This window comes from Andrographis paniculata, unplaced genomic scaffold (genome assembly GCF_009805555.1).
Source record: "Andrographis paniculata isolate CXL003 unplaced genomic scaffold, ASM980555v1 Contig12END, whole genome shotgun sequence".
In the NCBI taxonomy this organism is placed as follows: domain Eukaryota; kingdom Viridiplantae; phylum Streptophyta; class Magnoliopsida; order Lamiales; family Acanthaceae; genus Andrographis; species Andrographis paniculata.
The window spans coordinates 1875268-1891385 of record NW_026137402.1 but is presented as its reverse complement, the minus strand read 5'-3'; the positions used below and the strand labels follow the sequence as shown (position 1 = coordinate 1891385).

The following is a 16118-nucleotide window of genomic DNA, read 5'->3' as shown; positions in this document are numbered from 1 at the left end:
AATATTACAACAATATATATGAAGTGGATGGAGTATTACAATATTTTTTACATCTGACACTATATATACAGTAATAAAATATTATTAAAAAATACAACTGAAACAAGTCAATAACATTGAACCAACATGAATTATTTATTTATTTATTTTTTTAAAAACACGGATTTTACAACAATTAATTTTATAGTCGCGCTGTTAAAGAACACGATTTCTATTTTGAGGAAGAAATTGTAAATTGCACATACCCAGTCCCCGACTATGGTCGATTCTCTTCCCGATTCCTAATTCGATCGGAAACTCCAAACCCAAACCCTAGTTTGTTCGCTGCTCTGCATTACCATGGCGGGTATGGGTGACGGCTACGTTGGGACAGCGCAGGACGCCGTTCGTATTCGACGCCTGGAGAAGCAGAGAGAAGCCGAGCGTCGCAAAATCCAAGAACTCAAGAACAAAACCGCAGCTTCCAAAGGCCAACCTGGTCTCCTCCAATTCGGTTCCAGCACCTCCGAGGTACTATTATTTTTCCTTTCGAAAACTTTTCAATCTGATGCCGTAGCAGACAATTTCTTTTTCGTAAAAGCCTTGAGGATGCGAGGCTTGTAGTGCTTGAAATTGTTAACTTTGAAATTGAACAATGAAATCAAGCCCGAAATTTACACTCCAGAGCAAGCTTAATATAATTTAATGTTGTATATAACTCAAGCTATGATAAAGTCTGACTCTGTCCGGCAATAGTATGATGGGTCGTTTTGCTTTTGTTTTCCCTACTTTCTGTTTTGTCAAATTCAAATATTGGTTCATTGTTCAGATTCTTGAGACTGCATTCAAGAAGGAGACTGTTGGTTTGGTTACTCGAGAAGAATATGTTGAAAAGGTATTGTTTGTTCCTTAGGCTTGGTTTTCTTCCCCTCCTTTTCTTCTTTGAATGTTTGTGTCGTTGAATTCACTATAATTATTTATCTGCAGAGGGTGAATATTAAAAACAAAATAGAAGAAGAAGAAAAGGAGAAACTCCTGAAGTTGCAGCAGGAGTATGTTATATTTTGATGAATTTTTTTTTTTTCTCATTATTATATTTAAAATTAAAATTTTTCTTCACAATTTGTTCTGATCTCCACTTTTTTTCTTGTAGAGAAGAAGAGCTTCAGTTACAGAAATTGAAGAAGCGGAAGATAAAGGCTGACCCTCGACTATCTTTTTCTGATGATTTTGAGAATGATAACGATGATGAGGAGGAAGAAAATAGTAAGAATTTCAGCTTAATTTGTTCTTATTCTTATGATGTTTTATTTAATTATGTATCTGTACTCAGCAAGATTTCAATGTTACATTTGTAAAAAAAACATCACTTGCATTATGGATTAAAATCTCCCTTCCATGTGCTGTAGATTGTATACATTTGCCATGGCTCATGGTCACTGGAATTCTGGTGAATTGGTTTCTAAGCAGAAGATATCACGATACTTTTCTAAGTGTTTTGTTGCAGTACGCTTAATTTGGTTTTTTATGTTCTTCATCTCCTTTTCTGGAATGTGTTGGTCAATTATCTATTGCATAGGATATATCGGCATGCAGGTTTTGTGGAGTGTATGAAGTTATAGTTTGTAGGATGTATGAGCCCTCCAAACAATATCCATTCTGCTCCTTGAAGCAATTATTGATTGCTAATTTATAAAATAACATTACCTGTGAAGTATTAATGACTACGTGCATGCTAAGATGCAATTAGAATGTGCTGCTGAAATGTAGATGTTATATGATGATTTTTGGGGATGGGTAGGAATGATTAATTCTGTGTACATTTCCCTTGATGCGCTATTTCATCTTTATTGCAAGGGAATGAAGAATTGGAGAAGTTGAGCCGCCAAAAATTTGGGAAATATGGAAAAGATCCTACAGTTGAAACCAGTTTCTTGCCAGATAGGTGTGTAATCTCTTCCTTTTCTTTTTTTACCTTAATAATCGCCTTCCATACTTATGTATCATATTGCATATCTAGTATCTACCATTTGTCATCTGAATCTTTTCCCTACAATTCTGTATACTTTACTTATCCTGGGCTTTTGAGTTTGAAGCACATTCTTACAGTGAGAGGGAGGCTGAGGAACAAGCTGAGCGTGAAAGGTTGCGAAAACAATGGCTTCGCGAGCAAGAACAAATCAAAAGTTAGTGTTGTCTATGACGCTTTATGGAGCAATGTTCTTGTATATGTTATAATTTAAGTATGTTTCTTACCTTGTAGATGAGCCTCTTGAGATTACTTATAGTTATTGGGATGGGACTGGTCATCGGAGAGTCATTCAGGTTATATATGCTTAGTCTTTTTCTTAATTTAAGGAATTAACCTGACACTGCTAATAATTGTGCTTGAGCCGAATTCTGGATTTTTGTTGGCATTGATCATTGTATCTTTCAGGTTCGTAAAGGTGATACAATTGGTGAGTTTCTCCGTGCTGTTCAGCAACAACTTGCTCCAGAATTCCGAGAGGTTCGGACCGCTTCAGTAGAGAATCTACTTTATGTGAAGGAGGATCTCATCATTCCTCATGTAAGACTGATACTGCCATCTCGGAGTAGCAATTTTATTTTTTTAATTCACAGATGAAACCTTCATATAAATATATAATATCATTTAATCAGATCAGTTGAGAAAAGCATAAATTGATATATGTGTTCTGCCTCCTCATAATTTACCCTCCGTTTTTCTTCATATTGCAGCAACACAGTTTTTATGAGCTGATTGTGAACAAGGCTAGAGGGAAAAGTGGACCGGTACCTACTTTTTTCTCATACTCAAACCAATTGTTTATTTTGAATTTTGAAATATTTTGCTTTCAGTATATTACCTGTGAAATGCTGTCTTTCTTTCATATAATTTTTTAAGAAGTAATTCATTGCATCATGCTCCCGCTCCCTTCTTTCATCACATTCATTAGCATTTTTTATATGAGGAAAATTGGCCATTAATTTCACAGATATCAGCACTCAGCAGTTTAGGTTCACTTTATCTCCAATTCTGTGAGATGTATAACTTCATACCTGATTTTTATCTTTTAACATTACCATAATTTCCATAAATGTTATCAGATTTTTGACATGTCCTTTATATCATTGTACTACTAAACAAGTTAAAAGAAGTACACTAATAAACAAAATGGTCAATTAAGAAAGCAAATTGAATCATTAATATTTTCACTTAAGATTTATGACTTTAGTCTATGTTGTAGGGTTTAAGTCTCTTCTGGGATGGTATTTAGAGATACAATTATTCTGTAAACATAGGAGGTTTTTAAGAATTCTATATAATTGAGTTAGTCTTCATAGGGAGATCCCATCGATGTTTGCAGTCTTATTTCATCTTTCTTTTTGTTGTGAAATTGTATTATTGTTGTACGCAGATGTAAGTATGGCTTTATATTAACTTGACCTTAAAGTGAATAGATCATATTTCTATCTGTACTTCATTAATTTTAGGGAAATTAACCTACTTCTGAAGCGGGAATCTTAAGGATCGATGAGACTCTTTACGTGTAGTGGGATACTGATTTTGAATGCAATTTGTGTTTGTTCTTTGTTTTCACTTGCAGCTTTTCCACTTTGATGTACATGAGGATGTTCGCACCATCGCTGATGCTACAATCGAGAAGGATGAGGTAAGGGCTCTGTCTACAAAAGTTTGATTCCTAAATTCCTAATAGAATAGATAACTCCATTCATCATTCGATTTCTTTTCCTTAAAAACTTTGATATTTAAGTGATACGGAAAGAGGCAACAATTCAACTACCATTTATGATTGAATGATGAATCACCAAAATAGGTTCGTTTGCTCAAGTTTTGGATTGTTTTAGATGTTTTTGGAGTATGTTGAATTTGAAAGAAGTAAGATTCCATTTAGATAGGGACTTTGGGAGTTATGAAAAAATTTGGAAATAGTAAAAGGTTTAGGGTTGTTTTGTGAGAAAGAATTAAGTATTTGATGTGATGTTTTTGAAAAAAAATTATTGTTAATGAATAGTGTCAAGAGCTCAAAAAACGACTGATGGTGTTTGGAGAATAAATATTGGTTGTGATAGTTTTTAAGAGAAAATATTTTACAGTAGATTCCAACAAAAACAAGCTTGAAAACATACACACACATTGGCATGTGTAATGTGAACATTTTATAATTTACTACGATAATTGATACTTGTATCTGGATATGTAAATCCAAGTTATTTGTTTGATCAACAGTCTCATGCCGGTAAAGTTGTGGAGAGGCATTGGTACGAGAAGAACAAGCACATATTTCCGGCTTCGAGATGGGAGGTAATTCATTTTTTCTCGCAAACAAATCACAAATCCGTATTTCACCACATCCATCCTACAAGAACTCTTCCAATCCCCATTCCGGTTCCCTTTCTGTGTAGATATACGACCCAACCAAAAAATGGGAACGATACACAATCCACGGGGATTGACTCGTTCATCTAATCAAGCATCGCAGCAGGGTACGACATTTTCATATCAGCTCTAATTATAATATTCATTTGATGGTGAGATTGCAATTTTCATGTGTATGCTATCAAGCTTTGCTTTTTCCCATATATTGAAATAGAAAATGATGGCTGACTTTATTCATCTTGTTAAGTTTGATTGAACTTTTTAGCTTTTCGTTTGAATTATACTAGTCTCAGTAATTTTACTAGTTACCAACCAATATTTTACTGTGTGTTTGTCTTGGGTTTGGATTTTGAGTTGGGATTTGAATAGTAAAAATTTTTAATTTGAATAGTTGTATGATGTGATATAAATAGGTGTTGATGTGATGTTTTGAATGTAAAATTGATTTTTAGTATAATATAAAAAATAAAAAATAAGTGTTTGATTTGATATTTTTGGGGGAAAAAAATAGGATGAATAGTGAAAATTAAATCCAATCTCCCAAACAAACACACCCACATGTGTTTGTTTTGAGATGATCAGAGAATAGTAAAGCTTGTGGACTTACCCATAATCCTTCTATTCATTCAATTTTTTCCTTATTAGTATACAAGACAAATGATAGAAATGATAACTTTTTGCAAATATGTAGGATATGTAAATTTAGGTATATTAGACATTGTTTTTCTAACAAAAATATTAATATACTATACTATTCATTATTTTTATATTATTTATACAATTTTCTATATTTCATATAAAAAAAAAAAAAAATCAAAGTAAAAACAAAACATACATACCTTTAGTATTTTATTGAAGTGTAGTGAAAATAATATATGTAAAGAAAATTTTATCCTTATTTTTTTTTTTCTGTAAAAGTAATAATATGATAATAAAATAAAGATTTTTATATTTATGTGGAATATAATTTTACTATAAAATAAAAATAAAAAGATTTGAGTGGACACGTTAAAATAAAAAATTGAGAAGATTTTGAGTGGACGGGAAAAATATAAAATCTATCTACTCTATATATATTTAGAAAAAGTTAATACTTCAATGGTAGATTGTATAACATTCTTTTGTATTTTAGTAAAAATGTATGAAATACTTTCTTATGCCAATTTAAAGTTTGTACAAAACACTCCAACATTCTTTTGTATTTTAGTAAAAATGTATGAAATACTTCCTTATGCCAATTTAAAGTTTGTACAGAACACCCCATTGTCTAAAACTGATGTTTAATTCTAAATAAAATCTAAATTACGCAAATTTATAAAATCTAAATTACGCAAGTTTTATACAAATTAAAGACGTAAAATATCTTAAATAATTTTATTTGAATAAAGTAAATAAGTATTTATTAATTAGATAATAATTCTTCTTAAAAAGTTATAAAATGAAGAATTAATAAATTATTTATTTATTTATTTTTTTAAGATATTTTATCTCTGTTTTTTTTTTTTTTTTTTTTAAAATCGGAAAGATATTTTATCTCTTTTATCTATATAAAATTTGTTTTTATTGAGTTCATATTTACAATCAAATATCATTTTTGAAAAAAATAGTTTTTTCGTACAAACTTTATATTAACACAAGAGAGTTTCACGCTATAAATAAAATAAAGGTGTTTTTAACATTTTTACCCAAACAAAATGGGTGTTATACAATTTACCCATACTTTAATACAAAATATTTGCTTTGTTCAGCCAATCTATTTCTAAATTATGTGGGGTGTGTTTTCTTAACAACAAAATATACACATATTTTTCCAAATATATTATATATCACACAATAATTATTTCTATAATCTTTACAAAATTCTTCATACCTAAAGTAAAAAAATACCCTTTCAAATATCTCATAAAACAAATACATCCTTCACTTTTCTAATACTCCTTCGGTCTCATTTAGTCTGTTTACTCTTTCTATCTCCGTCCGTTTTACATAATTTGTCTTTTTTTTTTGAAAATATAATTATACACTTTAATTATATTTTAAAATTCATAATTTATATATATATTATTTTAATTAACTATTTAATCATTTTTACTAATATACTTATTAATTATGCAATATTATTTTACTTTACGTGTCCCAAACTAAAATAAACAAATTAGCTGAAGCATATTAAATAAAAAAAATTATACAACCACAGAAGGTTTGTTTGGTTTTACTTTGTATTTAAAATTATTTGTATAAATTTCTTATTTAAATTAGTTAAATAGAGTACATCTATACTTATAGTACATAGAATATTAAATATGAATTTTATATTAAAATTAGTTATATATATATATATTAAACTAGGCTCGACATACAAGTAACGGTCACACGTCCAACCCCAATACCATCAGGTCATTTTTTACGAAATATATATATATTTTATAAAATATTGTCTAAGTATATATTAAAATTATTTAAAAATAACTCAACTACTAACATCTTTTGTGTATTTAATATTTTGGTATAAAAAATTCTTATGTAAAATATACTCCGTCCGCCCCGTGAAAGATGAAACTTTTTGTTAGGGACACGATATTTTAAATAGTGTAAGTTATTAAGTTATTAATAATAAGTTAAAATAATATTTTATTATTTTTTATATGTGTAGTGTTGTTGGTATTTTAAATATTTTTAAAATTATATCTCAATAAAATATATGTAATATAGATATCATTTTGCAGATAATAAAATTTTATATAATACAAATGAATAAAAAAATATATTTATTTATTTATCATTACCATAAATTAGTTTTATAAAAAATGAGAGTTTTAAAGGTATATAAAAATATTTATTAATTGAGGAGAGACATAGAAATAAAAGAGTTTTGAATGGTCCTTAATTTATATTTATTAAGTATGTTTAAGAATGATAAACTTACCAAAAATGAAAAAGGATCATCTTTTGTGGGGCGTAACAAAAAGAAAATGAAGTCATCTATGGCAAGACGAATGAAGTATAAAATGATACCTATAACATAAAAAAAATAATATTTTATATTAAAATTAATTTTTATAAACAATCAAATATATATTTAAAATTAAATCCTATTTATTTCAAAATGATGACAAATATATAAATCAAATAAATACTCTCTCCGTCCAATATAAATTATTTTTATTTTTTATATTAGTCTGTCCCATATAATTTGTCATTTTATTTTTTTAAAATATAATTATATATTTTAATTATAATTTAAATTTTATATTTTATAATTTTAATAAAATTATTAAATTTTTTCAATTTTAATTATTTATTTTATTAATAGACTTGTTAATTACTTATTTACAATACTTTATTTAAATTCCCACGTGGATAATGACACATCCAAATTACATGGCAGTACAAAACTAAAACACACATTCTTAATATGAGAAATTTCATCTGACAGGGGTAAAGTGATTTGACATTTTTACCCCCGATGAGAATAGTCAACGCCTATAAACTGGCCGCCCTTTTCCTTTCGTATCCTTAACTTGGCAATTTCTTTTCTCCACTCTGTTGTTTGGGCAAAAATCTCCGGAAAATGTCGATTAGGGTTTTCTTATTCCTCGCTTTGCTCCTTCTCTCATCGACGCTTCTTCAAGGTAATTATGCAGATCCAGATCTCTATTTTTAATTCTGAATTTTACTGTTCCTAATTTTGCTCTACTCGTTGCTTGAGTTGATGCTCGAATTGTTTGAGATTTTTGTGTTTTTTTCCTTTTGGCGTAATCTGATACCGATTGTATCAGATCAGGGATTCATCATCGTTCTTCATTTAGTAAATATGTTTGTAATTGAGTTATATCGTTACTGCTTTGGCTTATTTGATTTTGCGTTGATCGTTGTTTTTGTAATCTTCAGTTTTTGGTCTACGGATGTTTGGGATTTTAGTTGTTGCTGGCTGAAGAGTTGTTTCTGTCGTGGAAATGATGGAACACTTTTAGTGTATGTGCTGTTATTTATGTATTTTATAAAATATCGGTTTTTCCAAATATTGGAAGTATTGACGCTCTGAAGTTATGCCAATATCGAGAAACTGTTGAAAGTCAGATTGGAGATTCACTATTGGGAGGAATTCTATGAAAAGTTGATATGTAGATGCTGGTGTTCAGTTTTTCGTCTATCTATGTTTGGATCTATCTTTTAAGATGCAGATTTATTTTGTATTTTTTTTTCTTTTGGAGTCAAATACTTGGTTTTTACTATCCAAGCGGGCTCGAAATAATCCCTGGATGTTATTGTATAATGTATTGGCAGTTGCAATATGCGAGCCGGACCCTGATGCAGATGTTGAATCATCTGAGGTAGCAAAGGATCTTGGAATTGTTGGAGATGATGTACTATATGATGATGGGAATTTTAGCCCAGCCCCGGGCGTGGAAACGACTTGTTTATTCCCTAAAAACCCATCAAAACGTAAGTTATTTTGTTGAATTCTTGTATCATCATTTATACTGATTTTCTTTTCTTTTTTTTTCTTTAAATTGTTATTCACTTTGTATTTTTGGATGTGTACATTTTTTTATGTTAGGTGGTAAAGCATGTTAGTGATATAAAAAATAATAATATTTTGTATCGAAATGTTAATTCTTTTTGAGTGGATAGAAAAAATATATAATATTGTATATATTGTAATTCATAGGGAATTGTGTCACCAAAAATTTGTTGGGTGAGCACACTTTTTCATTGTTGATTTTTGATCTGCAGCTCAAAGTTGGTTTTTCTTTTTGCAGTTGTAGTTGCTGGGGAAGAAAGTGAGCTTCTTGTTGGATTAAAAAATGATGGTAATAATATATAGTTGTTACACCAGCTCTGTTTGCCCAATCTGGTGAATAGTTTTATCTAAATTTTGATTTTGCTTATTGTTTATAATAGAAGTACCTTATTATCGCATGTAGTATTTGTAAGCCATTGTATTCTTTCAATCTTTTTTTTTTCGAGTTGTATGCACTTGTTACATACAAACTATTGCAAATGGTAGAGCTAATTGAAATATATCATATTTTGTCATAACTGTAGGGGAATCAAATATTAAGGTTATCGCTGTTCAGGCTAGTGTGCATCTTCCTTATGATCACAAGTACATTATTCAAAATCTTACGGCCCAGGTATCCCTTGTTTACTTTGCTCAACTTGTTTTTAGCACATAGCCTTTGTCATCTACAAAATTGTTACTAAATAAGTAGCATGGACAGTGAATGATAGTAAGCATCATGTAGTGATGACAAAATGATTGGATTTCCGAAGTGATCCTTTTTTGTTGAACCACTTTTTCAACAGTTCATTGTGTATTATTTAGGCTTTGTTACCATCAAATGTATTACTGTCTTTCAGATAAATATGAGCTTTGTTCTTTCGTGTTTTTTCGGTAGGACCAGCAATTCTAGCTTTTTCATATGCAATTCCGAAAATCAACATTCCTTATTGCTCAAAACCTGTGAAATATTAACTTTGTAAATTGTGTTGTTTTTTTGGGCCTCTTTGTATATGCTCATCAATGTGGTCATTTGGTTTTAAAATTTTTTGATAAAATGCTGAATCCTTTATTGTGCGTCATTTCTGCAGGAAATAGTTTGAGCTTTAGCATTCAATGATTTTACTGGATGTAGAATTTTTATTCAAAATAAGTTTTTTGGATTATGTCTAACTTTTTTGTGTCAAATCTAATTACCCTGTCGGCTTCTGTTAGTTACATATGTATTTTGTTATTCCAGGTTTTTAATAACGCATCAGTTCCACCATCAGCCCAAGCAGCATTCCCTTATGCATTTTCTGTGAGCAAATTCTTTCAGGTATTTAATTTTCTGAGAGCAAGTTCATTCCTACTGTGCCTTTTACCCGGGATGCATTTCCATTAATATTTTATCATTTTCACTGTCATCTTGCAGTCGGGCACATTTGACCTTGTGGGGACTATTGTTTATGAGATTGATCAATACCCATACCAAAACACTTTCTACAATGGGACAATTGAAGTTGCTGAGGCTGGCGATCTGTTCAGTGTTGAGTCTGCATTGTTGGCATTCTTTGGAATTGCTCTTATTGGTCTTTTAGGATTATGGATACGTAGCCAGGTTCAAAATCTCTCCAAGGTAAGAATGTTTTTGCATGCACACAAATTTCTAGACATGCTTGTTGAAGTCCAAACTCTCAAAGACGGTTTGCGAATTTCCGAAAAGATTTGGTTGCAGAAATGGATTGAGAAATCGTTATCTATCATTTATGTCATGGATTAGAGTTATTGTTACTATCAATCGCAATATGGGGACAGTAGCCTAAGATTTTCCTTGATTCATTTTAATCACAGTTGTCTTAAGCCTGTGCTCATATCACGTCTAGTTTCGGTCTTTTCAGTAGTACTTATTCAGCCAATTTTTTGCCATATTTCTTTCTTGTAATTTATTATTCCCTCAGTCTCAATGGAGTGTACCTTTTTTTTTTTTTTTTTATTTTTATAGTGGATTAAAAACTAATATAATTTTATTAATTAGTGAAGTGTATAAGATAATTTTAATATTTTTACTCTTATAAATACAAAAGAAATGATTATTTTTGTAAACGTTGAGTATTCTTGTATTTGTATATATATTATTTTTACCGTAATAAGAAAGGGATACTTTTGAGTGGAAGGAACGAAAATGGTTAAAATAGGATATTGAGTTTGGATGGAGGGAGTATTATTTTTGTCCACTAAATTTATGTCTTTTTTTTTTATTGTCGGCCAAAATAGTAAAAAGCTTTCCATTTATAATTTTATTACTTTTATTTTAATAGATAACTATGTTTTGCATCACTTTTTCAACCTACTTTACTATTTATTTATTTATTTGTTTATTTTTATCACTCCTTGATACACTTTTTATAATATGCACACTTTACTTGTTATCTATCCTACCTTTATATTAAAACACAATTATTTCTTAGTCTCCATGCTCACGACCATGCCTAAGAGCAGTGACATAATTTTTATGGACGGAGGGAGTAAATATTACTGTCTTATTTCATCTCAATGTGTATGTGTGGGTTTTCATAAATGCCAGTTTCCTTATTCATGCTTTTCAATTGTTAGAAAACCAAGAGGGCACCAAAGGTGGAAATTGGAACAAAAGCAACCGATGCCTCCCTTGATGAATGGTTACAGGTTTGTATATCTAAAACTCCCGATTTTCTTTCTTTCTTCTTAACTACTGTCACCACATCCATGGCCATGCCGTTCCAAAATTGAACCTTCTAGAAATTTCTAAGCCTCCATTAACAGCAGCTAATGTGTGTGGATTGATATGATGCATATTCAGGGAACGGCATTCTCTCAGTCTCAGTCCAACAAATCGAAGAAGAAGAAGTAAAAAGTATAGAGACAGTGATCGCCACCAAATCATTAGGTATTCATTCGACACACAACCTGAAAAGATGAATTAGTAATTCAATTTAGAGCCTACATATATTTACCCTGACATGAAGAAACTTGAAAAAGTAAATGATTTTTCTTAGATACGAATGTGATATCTGAGTTTATTCATGTCCAAACCTACGGCCATTCAAACATTTTTGTAGAACCATGAAATTTTCCTTTTTATTATTAAACTATGGTCATTTTCGGATTAATTGTTCATATTTTTAGCTCCCTTAATTAGGATTTTAAATTCAATGAGCCATGGCCTGCTCGGTTATGTGCATCTTATGCTTCCACTGCGCCGGAACTCAGCGGGGACTAGTTTGAGTTTTTGTCCTAACAATAACTGGTACGTGTAGCGTTGGGACCATTTCTTGTTTTCATTATGTAAAGTCTAGAAATAGTCTTATATCTGATGCATAGTTGCTGCAAAAGTTTTATGGTGTCGGAGTAAATGTGTTGATATAGTTCTTTTGGGAATAATAAATAATTAATATTTCATTTGATATTCAATGAAAGAGTAGGCATTTGATTAAATATTTTTTAAAAAAATTATTGTTGATGAATAGTGTTAAAATCTAGGGTGTGTTTGGTTGGGAGTTGGGATTTGAATAGTAAAAATTTTGAATTTGAATGGTTGTATGATGCGATATAAATAGGTGCTGAAGTGATTTTTGAATGTAAAATTGATTTTTAGTATAGTATAAAAAATAAAAAGTGTTTGATTTGATGTTTGTAGAATATATAATTATGTTTCAGCATAATATATTTTACCTCATTAAGCAAATAATTACAAAGAAAGTAGTATATAGTAAATATTCTAATAGCAAAATTTTATAATTACATGTAATAAAATATAAGTTTAATTTTAGCACAATTTGTTTTGATTTTAGCACCATACAATAAATAGTTTATACAAAACAGTATGTGCTCATTTTAGAGCGGAATATAATTCACAGTATACTTCCTCCGTTCAGCTACAAAATATACATGTAATATACTTTCTCCGTTCAGCTACAAAATATACATGTTTTTATTTTGGGATGTTCAATTATAAAGTAACAATTTCATTAAATATTCCATCTTTTTCAACAAATATCCTTACTTTATATCATATCATTATTTTTATATCAAAAAGCAAGGGCAAAAATGTTATTATACTACTTTTACTTACCCACTATAATTAAAATACTATTATTTCTTAATCTTCGCACCAAAAGTAAATGTATACTTTATCCGTGGACGGAGGGAGTATATTTTTATATAATACTTTTGTTGTTTAGTTTTATTGTCATTTTCATCAATTTCAAATCGATAGTCTCGGTTTTATTTTTGATAACTAGTTTTTTATCATTTTATAAAATTATCCAATTTTTCTCACAATAATTATATAAAGTATAGACATTTTGATATTTTAAATATATTTTTACCCCAATATTAATATAATATTAATATTTTTTAATTTTTGTGTCCATCTCAAATGTTCATATTGTTTTGGGACTAAGGGAATATAACATATGCTATTTATCTCTATTTTAAATTAATATGCTAACTTTGTAACGCTTTAATATTTTCTATATGCTGCCCTCTCCATAGACGTTGCCAAGAAGTATGTCTTTGTGCCATGGGACACATGGCACATCATATAATAAATACATATAGTTTATTTATTGATTTTTATTTTGTGTAATTGTATTATTATATTAATTTATATTCTATAAAATAATATTAATATTGAATATATATATTTAATTAATTTATAATAATTTTTAAAGATAGTAATGAATTAAATATTATAAAAAATAATAGTGATTTATGATGGATTAATTTTTTAAAAAAATAACAAAAAATTATGATTTAAAAAAACAATGTATATATATATATATAATGATATGGAAATTAAAAAGTTGAAATGATTTTCTATATTGTGAAAAGAGAAAATGACGTGGATATAAATAAAAAAGATATATTTTTTTGTATCTCTTAGCATATGTTCTACTATTATATATATATTGGATTGAGTTAGGATTTTATATTAACTTGAATTGATTCAAAAATGTAAAATTTTTAAAAATTTTAATTCGAATCAATTGAAAATTCCTGATAATTAAATTTTATATTTCAATTGGTTTGAAATAAAATATTCAAATTTTGAATATTTTATTTGCTCTGAATATTTGTAATATTGTTTCTTTGTGAATTTAGAAAATACATAATTTTTAGTAAAACTATTACATCAAAATATTAATTAAAATAATACTGAAAATTTAAATCAATTTCTAACATAGATCTATTTTTGCTATTTTTGCAGGTTCAAATAGTTAATAATTAGATATTATAAGACCATCTCCAATGCAGACTTATTTTGCTATTTTTGCCATAAAAAAAAATAATATAAAATAAAATTACACTCCAACCGCATCTGCAATTACGGCTTCTAAGGGTGTGTTTGTTAGGGGGTTTGGATTTTGAATTGAAATTTGAATAGTAAAAATTTTGAATTTGAATAGTTGTATGATGTGATATGAATAGGTGTTGATGTGATGTTTTGAATGTAAAATTGATTTTTAGTATAATATAAAAAATAAAAAATAAGTGTTTGATTTGATATTTTTTGGGGAAAAAATTTGGATGAATAATGTAAATCCAATCCAATCACTCAACTCAAACAAACACACCCTTCTGACGGGGAGGGTGATTTTTTACTTCTTTTTTCTTTTAATTATTAACACTTATTTATAAATTATCGTTTAGTTTTATTTATTTTTTACTTTAATTTAATTTTTATACTTTCTCCGCCTCGCCCGATAAAGCCTTTTGTTTATGTATAAAAATTTAGGTAGTATATATTAGTTATTTAGATAGTGAGTATTAATTATTTAATAATTAAAAAATTTTAAAATATATCTTTAAATATTTTTAACATTATATTTCAATAAAATATATACAATATGTATATCATTTTATAGAGAATAACATCTTATATACTCTCACTGTCTCATAACTATGTATCCGTTTGCTTTTTGCACGTAATTTTAAAAATATTAGTATTATATTGAGATATAGTAAAAATAGAATAGGAATTACTAAAATAACCTTATTAGTTTTGTGTGATATAAAAGTAATGACATTTGTGTAAGATATTGTAAGTTGTAAGGGTATTTGTAATGTTAGTTGCTAAAAATGAAATGAATATTTTGTTATGGAACAAAAAAAAAATGGAAAAATAAATAGTTTGTTATGGGACGGAGGGAGATACAAATAAAAAAAAAAAATTTACTTATTTATCATTACCATAAATTAGTTTTATAAAAAAAATAGAGAGTTCTAAAAGTAAATAAAAATATTTGTTAATTGAGGAGATAGAAAAATAAAAGGGGTTTTGAGTGAGTTCTACGTGCGCAAGAGGTTAAAAATTTAACTAAATTAATTTATATTTGTTAAATGTATTTAATGTTGCTAAATTTACTAAAAGTAAAAAGTGATAATCTTGTGGGACAAAAAAAAAAAAAAAAAAAAAAAAAAAAAAGAGGAAGAAAGAAAAAGAAATTAGTACCTATGTGGCAGGACAGAAGGAGTATTATATTATATTTATAATTAATATATTTATAATAAAGTATATATTTATTGATATATTAATTTTTTTATTAATTTTTATAGTTAATATAAATATTATTTTAAATTAAAAATAATAAAGTATTTGATCTATTTGTGAATTTTAAAATTATACTTAAAATAAAATATAGAGAGCATATTTATTTTTATTTTGTAAAAATAAAAAAGTATGGTTGAAGATGAATCAATCTTGCAAAAATAGAGGACATTGGATGAGGTGACTTACTATATGAATCCTAGAAAAATAGAGAAACATATTGTAGCTCCTGCAAAAATAGAGTTATGGGTTGAAGGTAGTCTAAGAGCATATATATTACGGTCACCTTTTCTGTTATCTCTATAAGAGCATTTTTTACAGTCACATCTTTTATAGCATATATTACGATCACATTTTCAATGTTGATGTGGATGAGAGAAATAAAAAAGTAATGAAATAAAGACACTTATTGCAACGGATGCTTTAATTATCTTCACAATTTTTACGGAACTTATTATCTTTATTAATAAATACACTTAACACGCTTCTAAAAACTCATTACCCCTAATAAAATAATTAAAATAAATTATTTAATTAATTATTATCTAAAATTCAAAATTTAAAACTTTAAAAATTTAAATTTATTAATAATTTATCTATACAAATAGAATTCAAATTCATTTAATTTTTTTTAATCATAAATATATATATATATTTATATC

General features: G+C 28.1%; 2 protein-coding genes across 4 annotated transcripts; both read left to right on the top strand.

Annotated features, from left to right (window-relative positions):
• The first annotated feature begins 221 nt into the window (after nucleotides 1-221).
• LOC127256474 (protein XAP5 CIRCADIAN TIMEKEEPER) lies at nucleotides 222-4697 on the top strand. Of its 2 annotated transcripts, none has more exons than XM_051282512.1 (12): nucleotides 222-510; nucleotides 809-874; nucleotides 967-1031; nucleotides 1133-1245; nucleotides 1846-1924; nucleotides 2089-2165; nucleotides 2243-2304; nucleotides 2417-2548; nucleotides 2719-2772; nucleotides 3588-3653; nucleotides 4232-4306; nucleotides 4408-4697. In XM_051282512.1, the coding sequence occupies exons 1-12, from the start codon at nucleotides 340-342 to the stop codon at nucleotides 4456-4458; spliced, it is 1011 nt and encodes a 336-aa protein (XP_051138469.1). In that variant the 5' UTR covers nucleotides 222-339; the 3' UTR covers nucleotides 4459-4697. The 2 variants fall into 2 exon arrangements, with proteins under 2 accessions (XP_051138469.1, XP_051138460.1); XM_051282503.1 differs by having other exon boundaries at nucleotides 223-510; nucleotides 1837-1924.
• Nucleotides 4698-7878: 3181 nt separating this feature from the next.
• LOC127256454 (translocon-associated protein subunit alpha-like) lies at nucleotides 7879-12297 on the top strand. Of its 2 annotated transcripts, XM_051282479.1 has the most exons (9): nucleotides 7879-8013; nucleotides 8669-8827; nucleotides 9145-9195; nucleotides 9431-9519; nucleotides 10126-10203; nucleotides 10300-10503; nucleotides 11481-11552; nucleotides 11707-11793; nucleotides 12046-12297. In XM_051282479.1, the coding sequence occupies exons 1-8, from the start codon at nucleotides 7953-7955 to the stop codon at nucleotides 11755-11757; spliced, it is 765 nt and encodes a 254-aa protein (XP_051138436.1). In that variant the 5' UTR covers nucleotides 7879-7952; the 3' UTR covers nucleotides 11758-11793; nucleotides 12046-12297. The 2 variants fall into 2 exon arrangements, with proteins under 2 accessions (XP_051138436.1, XP_051138427.1); XM_051282470.1 differs by lacking the exon at nucleotides 12046-12297 and having other exon boundaries at nucleotides 11707-12016.
• The last annotated feature ends 3821 nt before the right edge of the window (nucleotides 12298-16118 follow it).

Excerpts from the sequence above, each read along its gene's own strand:
- LOC127256474 (XM_051282503.1), top strand. The coding sequence starts at position 340 with ATGGCGGGTATGGGTGACGGCTACGTTGGGACAGCGCAGGACGCCGTT. Across the intron at positions 875-966 it reads GAGAAGAATATGTTGAAAAG|AGGGTGAATATTAAAAACAA; the intron begins GTATTGTTTGTT and ends ATTTATCTGCAG. Across the intron at positions 2,166-2,242 it reads CGAGCAAGAACAAATCAAAA|ATGAGCCTCTTGAGATTACT; the intron begins GTTAGTGTTGTC and ends CTTACCTTGTAG.
- LOC127256454 (XM_051282479.1), top strand. The coding sequence starts at position 7,953 with ATGTCGATTAGGGTTTTCTTATTCCTCGCTTTGCTCCTTCTCTCATCG. Across the intron at positions 8,014-8,668 it reads CTCATCGACGCTTCTTCAAG|TTGCAATATGCGAGCCGGAC; the intron begins GTAATTATGCAG and ends ATGTATTGGCAG. Across the intron at positions 8,828-9,144 it reads CCCTAAAAACCCATCAAAAC|TTGTAGTTGCTGGGGAAGAA; the intron begins GTAAGTTATTTT and ends TTCTTTTTGCAG.